General features: G+C 45.1%; 1 protein-coding gene across 1 annotated transcript in view; it reads right to left on the bottom strand.

Annotated features, from left to right (window-relative positions):
* Positions 1 to 3,167: 3,167 nt before the first annotated feature.
* IQCA1 (IQ motif containing with AAA domain 1) overlaps positions 3,168 to 15,588 on the bottom strand; it is a 194,463-nt gene continuing 182,042 nt past the window's right edge. The window contains exons 18-19 of the mRNA XM_058299847.2: positions 10,113 to 10,351; positions 3,168 to 3,432 (exon numbers count right to left, since the gene is read on the bottom strand). Coding sequence (XP_058155830.1) covers positions 3,307 to 3,432; positions 10,113 to 10,351 — 365 coding nt within the window. The 3' untranslated portion in view covers positions 3,168 to 3,306. The remainder of the gene's footprint in view (positions 3,433 to 10,112; positions 10,352 to 15,588) is intronic.

Below are 15,588 nucleotides of genomic sequence, written 5' to 3'. Positions count from 1 at the left end.
ACATAGCTTTCCTGGGAGACTTTGGTGTTTTTTTTTAAGGTTTATTTTTATTTTATTTTTTCTTGATTGATCCCCCCTCCTCCAGATGGCAATCTCAGCTGTCTGCTCATTGTTTGCTCGCCTTCTCCAGGAGGCACCGGGAACCGAACCCAGGATGCGAATCTAACCTGGGATCTCCCGTGTGAGAGGCCACTACCCAATGACCTGAGCCATATCCGCTTCCTGGGGGCTGGGGCCTCTGCTGGCTGTGGTACCTGCTCATTGTGGCAGGGGTGGTGTCTAGCTCTTTGCTGCAGGGCGGTGTCTACCTTGCTACCTTGTTGCGGGTGGATGCAGTGTTTTCTTGTCTTCTATTAGGAGGCACCTGGACCTGAACCTGGGACCCCCCGTGCGGTAGGCAGGTGTATCCAACTGGTTGCACTGCGTCCACTTCCCAACTTTGGGTTTTAAACCTGAATGGTTGTCAGTCTCACAAAATTTGATAACCTACTCTGCAGATGAAGATGTAACAGGCATTCCTATTATATGTGGGTGGTAGGACGAGTGCTTCTTTGAAAGGCAATCTGAAAAGATCTATCCAGATTAAAAATGCACAGGCAATTTGTCAAGTAATTTCTTGGAATTTATCCTACAGAATATTTATGTGCATGCATGCACACAAAAGAAGAATGTATAAGAGTATTCGTATCATCAGTGTAATAGCAAAAAGACAGAAATAATCTAAATGTCTGTCAAACAGTGGACTGGTGAAATAAATTATGGAAATCCATAAAATGGGGAACCTACAATGTAGCTAATCAAAACAGGCCACTCTATAAGCACTGATTTTAAACAATAGGATATATTGTTAAGTGGATAGATGGTATGTAATCATTGGTGTAAAAATAGTAGAACCTGTGGGCATGAGTAGATGTGCATGGATTTATGCTCCCCCTTCTCAGGAGCCGTGGAGTCAATGTCAACATCTGTGGACTCTTTTGGAGTTTGCAGCGCCTTGCAAAGGGCTCCTGTCGGTGGGCAGTGTGGAGCCGTGTGCATCTGAGAGCAGGGGCAGAGCCCGGGTGGGGGTGGGGAGCTGAGCTGTGGTCCAGGGTACCCAGGAGAAGGGGCTGGCTGAGGCTAGTGGCAGTTGCAGACCAGGCCCAAGGCACAGACCTAGCACTGAGCAGGGCAGCAAGTAAGAGTTTGGGGGAAAACAAATGACCAGTGGCAATCCTATTTCCACATGACTGTGCTGAGAGACAGAGCGTGTCGGAACCTAAGAGTCAAGGCACTCTAAGGTTGTGCTGTTCAATATATGCTACTCACTGGCCACATGCAGTTATTTAAATTTAATTAATATGAAATAAAACAAAAAATTCCATTCTTTAGTTGGACCAGCCAAATGCTTAAGAGCCACATGTGGCTACTGGTTACCTGCATTGGAAAGCACTGAAATAGACTGTTTCCATCCTTGCAGAAAGTTCTGTTGGACAGTGCTGCTCTAAAGCATATACATCAGTTAAATCTGCCCCTTAATCGTGGTTTACTAACCTTTACCAACACGTATTTGTATGAATTCTGAAAAAGAGTGCTTGTAGTTAAATTGAGACTGATTTAAATGGTATTTTTCATATGGTTTACTTTTTTTTTTTTAAAGATTTATTTTTTATTTATTTCTCTCCCCTTCCCTGCCACCCCCTCCCCAGTTGTCTGTTCTCTGTGTCCATTTGCTGTGTGTTCTTTTGTGTCCGCTTGTATTCTTATCAGCAGCACCCGGAATCTGTGTCTCTTTTTGTTGTATTATCTTGCTGCATCAGCTCTCCATGTGTGCGGCACCACTCCTGGGCAGGCTGTGCTTTTCTTGCGCTGGGTGGCTCTCCTTACAGGGTGCACTCCTTGTGTGTGTATGGCACGGTACTCCTCGCACGTATCAGCACAGTATGTGGGCCAGCTCACCACATGGGTCAGGAGGCCCTGGGTTTGAACCCTGGACCTCCCATGTGGTAGGCGGGCACTCTTTCCTTTGGGCCAAATTCTCTTCCCTCATCTGGTTTTCTTTTACCCTCATACTTTTTATCTCTAAAATTCAGAATCTATTACTGTGCATTAAATCCTAGAGCCCTGAAGTTCTCTTCTTGGTACAGAATAAAGAGTCTGTTTCTCATGATATTTAAAAGGACCTCAGTGCACCATCCTGGGAAGGCGAGGGAGGGCAGTCTGTACAGGGTACAGACACAGGCTGGGGGGGGCTGGTGATTGCATTGGAGGCCAGAAGACATCTGGAAGGCCACTGGTCTTCTTGAGGAACCAAGCTCCTGGGAATCCTGGGAAAACCTTGCAGAGCCAGTCTGGTCTGTCGGGTAGGAGGATTTAGGGCTTTCTGTAGTATAACCAACGATTGTCAGGTTGTATTCCTAAAATTCAAATGAAATTTATCCCATCTCAGTTTGAGCCTCCTTCCTCTGACAGTGTCCTTACCACATTTTAGAGGACAATTAACTAGCCATCTTCCACCAAAGAGCCTTGCCTGTTTTTTCAAGATTTAAGTTTATCTTTAACCTTTTTCTCATTTACCGCTATTACTTCTCCATTTAGGGTTCTCTTTTCCATGTTTACTCCATTTTTATGTAGTTTTCACACAGTCATTGATCTACTAATGTTCAATGCTTCTAAAGAGCACAAGACCAGGAATTAAACTGCCATGGCTTTAGGCCTACTGCACCCAAACTAGTTGTGTGACCCTGATCCTTGGTTTCCTCACCTGCAAAATTGAGGTTCAAATTCCTTCTAGCTCCAGGAACCAAATTACTGAGTCAGTTCAAGGACAACAGCTTTATTCCATTATATAAATTATATTAATAGAGCAAAGAATTAATTTATTAAACTACATGTAAGATAATATACAGAGTATATGGATTAATAAGAAGCTAGTGTAGTGATGATAAACCCAGGTTATTTACTACTTATCACATTGGAATCTTTCCTATTGAATTTTACATTCGGCAGCCAGTACTGTTAAGGAGAAGGGTCCACCTTGAAAAGATTCTGGAATGTGAGAAGAGCAAATTTCAGCTAACGCAGGTTAAACAACAATTACAAGCTCTAGAAACAATTGTCATGGACCACCAGCTCGGTATCCAGCCTGCTAAAGGGATAACCCAGCAAACGCAGTGGTTAGTGAGCTGGCAGTGTAGGCCCCCGCCGCATACTTGTGAGTTTTTTCTCCTTGGTGCGTCTTCAGGCTGACAATGGCAAATCTGTCCCCAGAGAGCGTGGGCCATCTCCACCCCTGAGTTTTCTCAGGGATGGCGCTGTAGGAAGGCATTACTTTTTCTTTCTCTCTTTTTTTCCTTTTTTCCTTTCTTTCTTTTTATCTTTATCCTTCTCGGTTTCAGCTCCTATTGATGCCAAGGCTCGTTTTTTACCCAGAGGGGTCTTGGCATACCAGTCCTGAAACAAAACATATAGTTAGGAAAACATTAAAATGATGTGCATTCACTGGAAACTCTTAAAAATAAGGAAAAACCTAGTAAAAAGGAAGGGGGAGTGTTCAGTACACTTTGGGCATTTAATGTATGTTTAACAAACACACTTTCCTAGTGGGTTTTCCAACCTGCTGTTTCTACGTGACTTGAAACTTCTGGCTCAAGCAGCTAACAGTTGAGGAGATTCATGGGCCAAATCTAACCAGCAATCCTTCCCAAAGAAGTCACCTATTTTCCTGGTACTCTATCTCGGTCCTGAGGGGGTGAGTTTTTTGGAAACGTGAATGGCCCCCGAAGGTTCACGTATGAAAACATGCCAAAAATACTGGAACCAAAATACCAACAGAGCACTTAGCGATTCGAGCCGGCCCTATGTGGCATTGATCTCAACCTTTTCACTTTATTTGAAACCTGAGAAGCATTTTGGTAGGTAAACTTTGTAGTAGCAATATTTCATTGAATGACGATACTGCAAATTAGTTACCCACTCTCCTATTAATGGACATATAGGTCATTTCCAATATTTTGCTGTTGTCAACAATGTTGTAGATCAATGTTCACATGCCTCTTTGTATGATTGTGAGAAAACTTCTTTGGTGCATGTCCATACAAGAGGAATTCCTGAGAGTGCAGAGTATGAGCATCTTCAGTTTTACTTGATAGTGCAAAATTGCTCTCTGAGTGGGAAACTACCTCAGGCATTCCAGCCATGTGTGAAAATGTCTTTATTTTCACCTTACTCTTGGATGCTAGTTTAAATAAGTATAAAATGTTAGGTAGACAGCTATTTTCCACTCTCTTCTACCAGCTATTGCTGTTAAAGAGATGTCTGATTCTTCAAATTGCTTCTTTTTAGGTTAATAAGTGTTTTTTAAAAATCTGGTAGCTTTTAAGACTGGTTTGTTAACTTGCTCTTTTTTTGTTTATGATAACATATCTAGGTGTTGCTTTATTTTTATGTATTATGCTGGCTACTTGGAATTCATTTTTAACCTGAGAATTTGTTCTCATTTCAGGCAAATTCTGATCAAACATTTCTTCAAATATTGTTTCTCTGATATTTCCTCTTTCTCCTTCTTCAAAAACATCTACTGGTTTAATGTCAATGTTTCCCACGCCGTCTTCCATGTGTCTTAACTGCACTTTCATAGATTTTTATCTGTGCTGTGTTCTTCCATGCTGCCTTCCGTGGGAGCTCCTAAGACCATCTTCCAGTGCACTAATTTACTCTTTCACCATGTCTAGTCTGGGGTTCATAACTCTTTCATCTTTTATATTTTGATATATTTTATTTTTAAGCTTTATACTTGCTGTTTTTCATAAATCTCTACTTATTCTCTTTCTATTTTTGTTCCAAAATTTCTTGTACATTTCTAATGGAAGTTATACCTTCATTTATCTTCCTGAGTATCTTAATTATATTAATTTAAACATTTTGTCAGATTGTACTTAGCACTAGATTTTCTAAAATGGAAGTTTTTGTTGTGGTCTATTTCTCCTTATTCCTCTCTCCATAGCAGTTCTTTTTTCACTTGATAGAAATCAGGTCCTCTAAACCCAAATCCAGACCATGTCTTTTGAGGATGCTATGGAGTTAATGCTCCTTGGTGATACTGGGATATCAAGATCCAAAAGTAAAAGCAGCCCAGCCACAGTAATTTTATCTCCTATGACTTTTAATTTCTCTGTCTTATTTTCTATTTTAAATTTTTCTCAATGCTCCATTCCAGGTAATTTTCTTTGCTCCCTTTTCCACTTTCTTTGTATCCTCTTTACCTGTGTCTATCCAGAGATAATTCATTTATTGAGCTTTTAATTTTAATGACTACTTTTCATGATCAGAATGTCTATTTAGATCTTTTAAAAACTTCCCTTTTTTCCCATAATGTTTCTTTCATTATGATTTCTACTCTTTCTTTTAGGTCTTTAATAATTTAAAAATACTTATTTCATAGTCTCTTTCAGAATGTCCTATTATCTCAAGTTTTTGGTAGTGCTAATTCTGTTATCTGCATCTGTTAACTATCCATCATGGTAGATTATTCCTTGTGGCTCTTAAATTTTTTGTTATGCATTTATCTCTTAGCAAGGATAATATTTCCTTTAGGAATCCTATGTACCTGAGCTGGATAAATTTCTACTTGGAGCCATTTTTATGCTTGCTTTTTTTTTTAAGATTTATTTTATTTATTCTCTCCCCTTCCCCTTCTGCTGTCTGCTCTCTGTGTCCATTTGCTGTGTGTTCTGTGTCTGCTTGTATTCTTGTCAGGTGGCACCGGGAATCTGTGTCTCTTTGTTGCATCGTCTTGCTGCATTAGCTCTCCATGTGTGTGGTGCCATTCCTGGGCAGGCTGTGCTTTTTTCGTGTGGGGTGGCTCTCCTTGTGGGGCACACTCCTTGTGCATGAGGCTCCCCTATTCGGGAGGCACCCCTGCATGGCATGGCATGCCTTGTGCATGGCAGCACTGCACGTGGGCCAGCTCATCACACAGGCCAGGAAGCCCTGGGGATCGAATCCTGGACCTCCCTTATGGTACCGTAGATGCTCTATCAGTTGAGCCACATCTGCTTCCCTTATGCTTGCTTTTGATGTAACTTCAGGGGTTTTAATGATATCATACAATTTCATATGTTGTAAACATGGGATTCTGATACCCTAGAGGTACAATAAATTTGGAACCCTAACATGGTTGGTGCAAGCTTGGATTCTGATTTCTCATGTAACACCTTTGCTCTCCATCCAGAAACCTGAGCACTGTACAAGATCCATGAGGCTTTCCTGTGCCAGACCATCAAGGGTCCCAACTCCGCAGTTCCAGCATGTGGCCTTACATGGGCTTTTACATTAGGATCTTTTTTTTTTAATTAACCATTTTATTTTTTTAAAGATTTATTTATTTATTTCTCTGCCCTTCCCCCCCCCACCCCAGTTGTCTGTTCTCTGTGTCTATTTGCTGCATCTTCTTTGTCAGCCTCTGTTGTTGTCAGCGGCATGGGAATCTGTGTTTCTTTTTGTTGCATCATCTTGTTGTGTCAGCTCTCCGTGTGTGCGGCACCATTCCTGGGCAGAGCTGCACTTCCTTTCACGCTAGGCGGTTCTCCTTACGGGGCGCACTCCTTGTGCATGGGGCTCCCCTACATGGGGACACCCCTGTGTGGCACGGCACTCCTTGTGCGCATCAGCACTGTGCATGGGCCAGCTCCACACGGGTCAAGGAGGCCCGGGGTTTGAACGCGGCCCTCCCATGTGGTAGATGGATGCCCTAACCACTGGGCCAAGTCCGCCGCCCTACATTAGGATCTTATTGTCCCCCTAGGTCACCAATGCATTAGCCCATAGGGTTGTCCCTGTTTTGATACTTACCTTTGTTTCTGTACTTAACTATGTTTTTAATGTAAGGTAAGGCAACCAAGTATTCAAGGTAATGGACTTCTATTTTTTTTTTTTTAAGATTTATTTCTTTATTTCTCTCCCCTTCCCCCCACCAGTTGTCTGTTCTCTGTGTCTATTTGCTGCGTGTTCTTGTTCTTCTTTGTCCGTTTCTGTTGTCAGTGGCACGGGAATCTGTGTTTCTTTTCGTTGCGTCATCTTGCTGAGTCAGCTCTCTGTGTGTGTCATGCCATTCTTGGGCAGGCTGCACTTTCTTTCACACTGGGTGGCTCTCTTTATGGGGTGCGCTCCTTGCATGTGGGGCTCCCCTATGTGGGGGGCACCCCTGCATGGTGGGGCACCCCTGCGTGGCATGGCACTCCTTGCGCGCATCAGCACTGTGCATGGGTCAGCTCCACATGGGTCAAGGAGGCCCAGGGTTTGAACTGCAGACCTCCCATGTGGTAGACAGAGGCCCTAACCTCTGGGCCAAGTCCGCTTCCCGACTCCTATTTTTTGAGACACAGTATCGATTACCATCAATAACATAGGCTTTGGCATAAGGTTTGGGTTTCAGCTCTACTGCTTTTTAGTATGTGGCCAGGAACATGTTACTTTGTCTCTTGTATTAATTTTCCTATGCTGTTATAGCAAATTACCACAAACTTCGTGCTCAGAACCGCACATTTATTATTGTACAGTGGGCCAGAAGTCCAAAGTGGGTCTCCCTGGGCTAACACGGAGGTGTTGGCAAGGCCATGTCCCTTTCTGGGGGCTCTGGGGAGGGTCCACTCCCTTGCCTTGGCAGCTTTCCTTGGCTTGTGACCTCCTTCCTCTTCAAAGCCAGCTCTCTCAGGCTGGGCACTGCTCCTGCTGCTTTCTCCCTGCTTCGTTCTTCTGAGCCCCTCTTCCACTTTGTATGATTCCACCGGGCACACCTGGATAGTCCAGGATAACCTTTCTATTTTAAGGGCAGCTGAGTAGCAGTCTTGATTCCATCTGCCACCTTAATTCCCCTTTGCCATACAACCTAATGTATTTACAGGTTTCCAGGATTAAGACACGGACATCTTTGGGGGACCATTATTCTGCCTACCACACCTGCCACAATAAGCGGTCAGTAAGTCTCAGCAAACGTATTGTCATCATTGTCATCATCACTATCATGATCAAATATTTCCTCTATCATGTCTGTGGAGCAGAGTGGAATGTGGAGAATTCACAAGGTCTTAGTTGGGCACATTTTCAGAAGCACAGTTATGTAAACTTCCTCAAGGCAAAAATGATTGGCCCGGTCATAAGCAATGATGGCAATGGTGTACCATTATTCAGAACCATGACAGCATCATCCATCCAGCACCTGCTCAATAAGTTTTCCATTGAACATTTATTCAACGTTGGGAAGCAGAAATAGATGGGGTGGTAATGGTGGTAAAATGATTCGATTTCTTTAAAAAATGAATAAAGTGATCGGCTGTCCTAAGAATGGACGTGAGAAGCATATGCATTCTCAGCCCAGGTTATAAAATGGTACCATTTCCTTATCTTGAATAATAGGGCAGCTAGAGTTACTTGACCTCAAACAGTAACAGATGGAAAAACTTCTAGAGATCACTTTGGGAAAAAGAAAAAAAAGCTAGCTAATAGGACTCACAGGTTTTAACACCCAAAACTTAACTCCTCAAAATAAGAAGGAAAACTTTTATTTTAGGAAGGGGAAAAAATCACTGGGAATTTCAGAAAAAAATATGGTATATTAGTTTGAAGAACGTAAATGTTTTCAGCTGACACTAGCAAGGTTTTAAACAGCTAACAAGAATATTAATTGGAATACTTGGTAAAATCTCCAGCTGGATTAGAAGATATTTCCTTTTTTGGTTTTGCCAGAAAATAAAGTTTTATTGGAACCCAGACACGCCCATTCATTTGCATATTGATTATGGATGCTTTTGCACTACAATGCAGAATTGAAGAGTTGTGGCAGGGACTGTAGCCTCTCAAAGCCTAAAATATTTACTCTCTGGCACTTTGTGGGGAAAGTTTACCAACCACCGTCACAGCGGTCAGTATGAACATCAGTGCCATTGAACATCAGTGGCAACCAGAGAGGAAACGCAGTTTTTATATTTTTCTAATTTTAAGCAGGAACCCAGAAATAACACACTTGAATGAGAGACTTCCAATTCTCTTTCTGGGTGTCACACAGCGAATGTTGCGGTGGCCTTCACTTATACGTGGCTACCAGGCTCTTGCCTTGTCCTCCCAACTGGCCAAGGAAGCTCTCTCCAGGTTCCTAAGGGGAACACAGGTACATCTGCTCTGATTTAGAAGGAGAGCAGGTAGGTTTTGAGGGGTGCTCACGGGCCTGGGCACAGGGACCAGGTTCTAGCCCCTGGGCCAGCCATACTCCTGGATAAAGCAGCTTCTTTTCCCCCTTCAGGAGAGGGAGTTGGAAGACATGGTTCTCAAAGTTCCCTCTAGGTCTAAAACATTCTGTGAGTTTTCAGAAAACACTCAAAAGCCAGCAAACTAAATTTTGGGTGTTCTCTTGGGATTTCCCAGAGCAAGCGCACTGAATAATAAGGTGTACTCTGGCAAGCAGCATTGGATTGATACATACTCTTCAGGGAATGGTTCCATCTATGTAAGACGTGTACTATGTGAAATATGTGGAGAAAGTGGCCACGGGAGCTGCTGAGGGCAGGGAGAGGGAAGAAGAGATGTGATGTGGGAGCATTTTCAGGATTTGGAGTTGTCCTGGGTGGTGCTGCAGGGACAGATGCTGGACACTGTATGTCCTGCCACGGCCCACTGGGTGGACTGGGGAGAGTGTAAACTACAATGAAAACCACTATCCATGTGGTGCAGCAGTGCTCCAAAGTGTATTCACCAAATGCAATGAATGTGCCACGATGATGAAAGAGGTTGTTGATGTGGGAGGAGTGGGGTGAGGGGGTGGGGGGTATATGGGGACCTCTTATATTTTTTGAATGTAACATTTAAAAAAAAAAGCGAGAAGAAAAAAAAAATGCAAGAAGTGAGAACCAAAAGAAGTGGGGAAGGGGCATGGGCAATCCAATGGTTCTGAAGCTTCTACTCACAATTCTGCAATTGGGCGAGGATTTTCCTAAAACTTGGAAGATGTGATTTGCTGCTAAGGCTTGAAAGATGATGCAATCCAAACACTTCTTTCAAGTTTTCAGATTTCGTGGTCCAGGGCAGAGTTCCAGTTCAGGACACTCAGGAAGACCTGGCCATCAAGATGCCCCGTTTACCTTAAGACTCTCCTCTTCCTCTTGGTACACCGGGTCCATGCTGGTCAGGGCTGCGATGAACTCGACCGCCGCGAGCGGCCTCTGCGCCTGCTGCCGCGCCCTGCGGTCCGTGAGCACGCTTTTCACCACCTGCACGATGTGTCCCTGGGTGAAGCCGTCGGTGACCTTCGCCAGGCAGCTCACGTTCAGAGCGTCGGTGAGGACTCCTCCATTGCGCTGAATGATTTCTTTCCACAGAACTGTGGTGGCCAGCGTGGCGGGAAAGACACAAAGACCAGAGAGCCGGGTTAGTCCAGCTCTGGGTACAGAGATGTACACATTGGCAATCCAAATGAGCTGAACACCAAGCTACTCTGAATGTGTCCCTTGCAGCAATTTTCAAATGGAAGACACACCCCTCAAGGCCCTGGGGCCTAGAGATCCCTAAGTCCCTTGTGATCTGACAAGGAAACGTTAAATTGTCAGTGTGGCCACCCGCCCTCTCAACGACTTTCCCTTGAAGCGAAGGAAACATCAGTCAAAAGCACATTTTACTTAGAGAACAGTGTAACACCTTCGCAATCAGAGTACTGTTTTCAACTTCTCTGAAACCCTAATTAAATAGTACATGACTAGAAAACATTTTCAAGAAAAAAAATTAGAATATAGTGATAGGACATCTCTATTTTTCATTGACCCTGGAAGTAGTTCAATACAGAGAACTATGGGAGAGTTGTTTTTCAGGGACCAGACGCCAGTGGTTGGGACTGCCAGAGGTCGAACGGTCAGTGATGGTGGACTTAGGCTGCCCACCTCTGGCTGAGGTGACAGGCCAGGGATGGCTGTGTGGCTCAAGAGCCTAGACCCCTTTCCGTTTTGACTACCCCTTTCTTTACTCCTTTATAAATCAGGGGCCAAGTCTGTAAAGCTTTGTCAAACTGAGCTAGAGGTTATCTTGTTCCTTTTGCGTCTACCAGAGCTAGGAGATAAGGCAGGGTTGTCGTGAAAGCGTGCATGTTTTCCACCATGGCAGTGCCGGGGCCATCCTCCTGTAAGTTGAAAAGAGGCCAGTGAAGTGTCTTCCGGGTGTAAGCCTCTGCATGCGGGGGCTTTCTCTTCAGGTGTTCTCCACAAATTGTTCATATCTCAGGAGCCACAGAATTTGTTTGGCAGCACAACCAGATCTGTATATGAAACTGCAGTGGTCTTTTTTTTACTACTCCTTTTTTTTTTTCTTTCAGATATCTTAAATACATTTGCATCTCTATCTGTTATTGGCTTTTTGTCTGCCTTATCTGGGCCTAGTTTTATACACTTTGTACCTGGAAAATTATTCATCTCAGTTGTGGGGATTTTTCTTCCAGGAAAGAGTTACCACAGTGTCTGTGATACCTGCTATGGCTTCTATATTCATTATCTGAAGTCTGCTCAAAACTGGCAATGTAAGAGTTGTAAAAGACGATTTCCATAAGGGAAGAACTGAAGCGTGTGGTCCATTAGCTGCTTTTTGTCATCTTTTGTATGCAAAACACATGAAACGTGGCTGAACGCATTTTATTATAGCAGTTGATAATTGATTTTGCTATTGTAAATATTAATGTTTGACAATATAGTTTAGTGCATATTCCATAGAATTCAAGCAATGAGAAATCAGACTCCTCTGAATTTAGTACGTATGATTATTTCTAAATTGATAATATAGAAAAATCTGGAAAACAAGGTGTACACAAGTAGTGTTTGGTGAAGGAGGTTCTTAGTTTTTGCAAACTTTGTTTCTCAAAGTTTGTGTTTTTGTTACTAAAACATTTTATAATGTAAAAAATTCGTCAGTGTCGTTTTAGTGTGGCAACTTTAAATATGCTTAAAATAAAAAAAAACCGTGGAAATTCACATAGGGTGTATATGGCATATCTGCTGATTAGGACATTGTATTCCCTAAAGAATTGGGATAAATAGTGTAACTTAGATGACTTTTAGTAGTAGATGACTTTCATTCTTTACGTTGTTTTCTTTGTGGAATTAGAATGTGGATTCCAGTTTCCACCTACCAGCTGCAGGCTGACACCTTTGGTGCAGCACCTGAGTTATATGGGGTATTAAGTAGAAAAACCGGGCCCTTACGCCCTCCCTCTAACAGCGGTCAGCACGCAGAGGTTGCCAGAAAATCACTGGGCAGGGGCTTTGCTGTCCTTTGCGCAGTGGAACCTGGGGTAACGGACAGATTTGCTCAGAACCTAGAGAGGCTGTGGAACTTATTTATGAAACGATGGCCGAGGCTTACTTAAGTTGAGAGAGAAGGAACTTCCAGACAACCTTTGAGATAAGACACCGTTGAGAGGACTATGTCCACTCTAAAGCCACGTTCGAGGGAAGGAACTCATTGAATTGAACCCCGATAGGAGGTGAGGGGAGGAGGGCAGCCCCATGTCCACCTGGCTCAGCCTCTGGGGTCAGTCTCAGCACTAGGAGAATCCGGTCAAACGCCTCAAAAGCGTTTTTTGTGTTTTTTTATTCCACCCCCCCCCACCCTGCCCCTTGCGGCTTTTTGCTTGCTGTCTGCTCTCTGTGTCTGTTCACTGCACATTCTTCTGTGCCTGTATTTATTTTCTTTAAGTCCCCCCTCCTTGAGGCTTGTTTGCTGTCTGCTCTCTGTGTCCTTTTGCTGTGCGCTCTTCTGTGTTTTTGCTTGTCTCCCTTTTTTTTGTTGCGTCACCTTGCTGAGTCAGCCCTCCGTGGCGCTTGCGGGCCCGCGGCTCTCTGCGGGTGCGGTTGAGCCTGCCTTCACAAGGAGGCCCCGGGACGTGAACCCAGGGCCTCCCGTATGGTAGACGGGAGCCCAGCTGATTGAGCCACAGCCGCTTCCCTCGAAAGCGCTTTGATCTTCTTTGAGGAACATTTGAAAGATGGGTATTTTTTACGTGCCATGACTAGCATGGTCTGCACACTGTCAGGTCTGCTAAGGAGTTCATCCGGCCTTTCAGATGACTCCCTCCTCCACACACATGGATCCAACAATGGAAAGAATAAAATGGCTCAAAGGTCTCTGTGAACCACATCAGGCAGCTCGCCTTGGGGGCCAGGAGTTTGTCTAGCGCTTTGCAGCCACTGTCCTCTTGGCTGGGGGCCCCTGGCCCTGACGGCCAGCGGGGCTGCTGGGGAAGGATGCATTTCACCCTGGGGCCTGCCAGTATCCCCAGCTGTGGAAGATCAGGCGTCGGGGCTTAGAGACCTGCGGGGAGGCCGGCAAGGGCCACCGGGCCCCGCGTTGGCCTGAAGCGACACCCAGCCCTGGGCTCCGCTCTGCACCCTCGTGGTGGGTTGTTTAAGCCCAATTGCTTTTGTCTGTAACAAGGGAATGCGAAGGCTCACTTCTCAGGCTGCTGCGAGAAGTGCAGTGACGCCCACGAGGTGCTGGGAAGAGCCCGCTCCAGCAGGGTGGGCCTCCGTCTCTGTCGCTGCCGTTCCTGCTCTCCTTGTCATCTTGCTGTTAGTCATTCCACTTGCCCTGGCGTTGCCCAACCCTTGTTCAAACACCAACTATGAAAGATAAACAAAATGAACGGCAGGATGCTGCAAAGCATACTTGTGTAAAGGTGGCAGGTGAGGATGGTCCTTTCCCAAATGTACCTTTTCTAGAGTTAGGAATCAGAACCCCAACCCGCGGTGACGACGGTGACAAGAAGCAGATGGCACCATCGCTGAGGACCAAGCACACCTTCTGCCTGGATTTATTTTTTTAAATTTTTAAAAATTAATTAATTTATTTTTAATGTTACATTAAAAAAATATGAGATCTCCATATACCCCCCACCCCCCTCACCCCACTCCTCCCATAACAACAACCTCCTCCATCATCATGAGACATCCATTGCACTAGGTGAATACATCTCTGAGCACTGCTGCACCTCATGGTCAATGGTCCACATTAGTTTACACTCTTCCCCAGTCCACCCAGTGGGCCATGGGAGGACATACAATGTCCAGTAACTGTCCCTGCAGCACCACCCAGGACAACTCCAAGTCCTGAAAATGCCCCCACATCACATATCTTCTTCCCATTCCCACCCTTAGCAGCTACCATGGCCACTTCTCCATCTCAGTGTTACATTTACTTCCACTACTAATCACATTAGTTCCAGAATAGAGTATCAGTAAGTCCACTCTAATCCATACTCTATTCTTCCATTCTGTGGACCCTGGCATGTCTATGTCCATTCCACCCCTCTAACGAGAGGGTACCTCGACTCCACTTGAATGATGGATGCAATTCTCCTGTTTGCAGATGTAGGCACTCTTGGCTCCCTGGTGTGGTGGTTGACCTTCTTCCCCTCCCTGTTAGTTGGCTGAGGTAAGTCCAATAAACCAGAGGGTATGAGTTGCAAGTATGTTGAGTCTCAGGGCCTGGCTATCACATGGACAGTCCAGAGATTCAGGTCCCCCAAGTATACACTAAACCCCAGCACCAACCACAGGTCCAGTAAAAGTGACAGGAGAGGCTTATGAACAAAGATCACACCTGAGTCCAGCTCCATCACACTCAGGACCACAAACTCCAAAGTAGGGCCAAATGACATGGTAGTGAACTCTATCTGCCATGACCATAGAACCTGTGGGTCTCTGTAGCCCTCAGAAGAACCAATACCTGGGGTTGTATCTACTTTCTCTGTCTCTGGGACTCTGCTGAGGTGTGTGTAAGGGCGACCCCTCTGATGACCTCCCAGCTCTTTTTTGGAGACTCATAGCCATATAAACTCATTTGTCCTTTGCCTGAATTTATAACTTCTAAAAAGAGCACCAAACATTTGGAGTCTGGAAGCTGAGAAGAGAACACGTTTTGTGGGAGGGTCACAGAGACGGCCACTGGAGGCTGAAGGCCCAGCTGCTAGCCCAGGCTGGGAACTTGGAAAAGCCGTGGCCCACACGGCCAAAATCCCCTCCCTGTGGCATGGAGTGGGCAGGTCAGAGGGCAAGCAGTGAGGGCCTCGTGTTCCCAGTAACAAAGAGCCAGCTTTCCCCACCCCTGTTGAGTATTGCAGACACAGCTTTGGAAATTTCCTGCCCAAATCACCCAATCTTCCAACATGAGCAAGCTCTGCAAGTGAAGGCTCACTAGCAAGGGAATAAAACCCCTGCGACTCCTCTGCTCTCGCCTGACTCTGCTGCAGACGCTCCGCTGAGCCTTTAAGGTGCATGATGGTTGGCGTTCATACAGCCCTTTGGTCAAGAGTCCTCCAAGGATGGAAATTATGGATGACCACGTCTTGTTTTTTCTGGAGGCGCAGTAAGAGACCTCTGGGAAGGTGGGGTGAGCCAGGAGGAGATTTGTCACCCACCCACAGTCATCTCAAGGTCAGAGAAGGGGGAGAGAATCAGGCTCCATCTGCTTCTCATCTTCAAAGGACTAGACTGATCAGCTTGGAGAGTAGGAGCTGCTCCTTCATAGAGCTGCCCCCCCATGGGTTCTCGACCCTTCGTGGTCTGCAGGCTAGGAGGGGTC

This window comes from Dasypus novemcinctus, chromosome 7, assembly GCF_030445035.2.
Source record: "Dasypus novemcinctus isolate mDasNov1 chromosome 7, mDasNov1.1.hap2, whole genome shotgun sequence".
NCBI classification, from domain to species: Eukaryota; Metazoa; Chordata; class Mammalia; order Cingulata; family Dasypodidae; genus Dasypus; species Dasypus novemcinctus.
The sequence above is the reverse complement of the archived record's forward strand: the minus strand, read 5'-3'. Positions and strand labels throughout refer to the sequence as shown.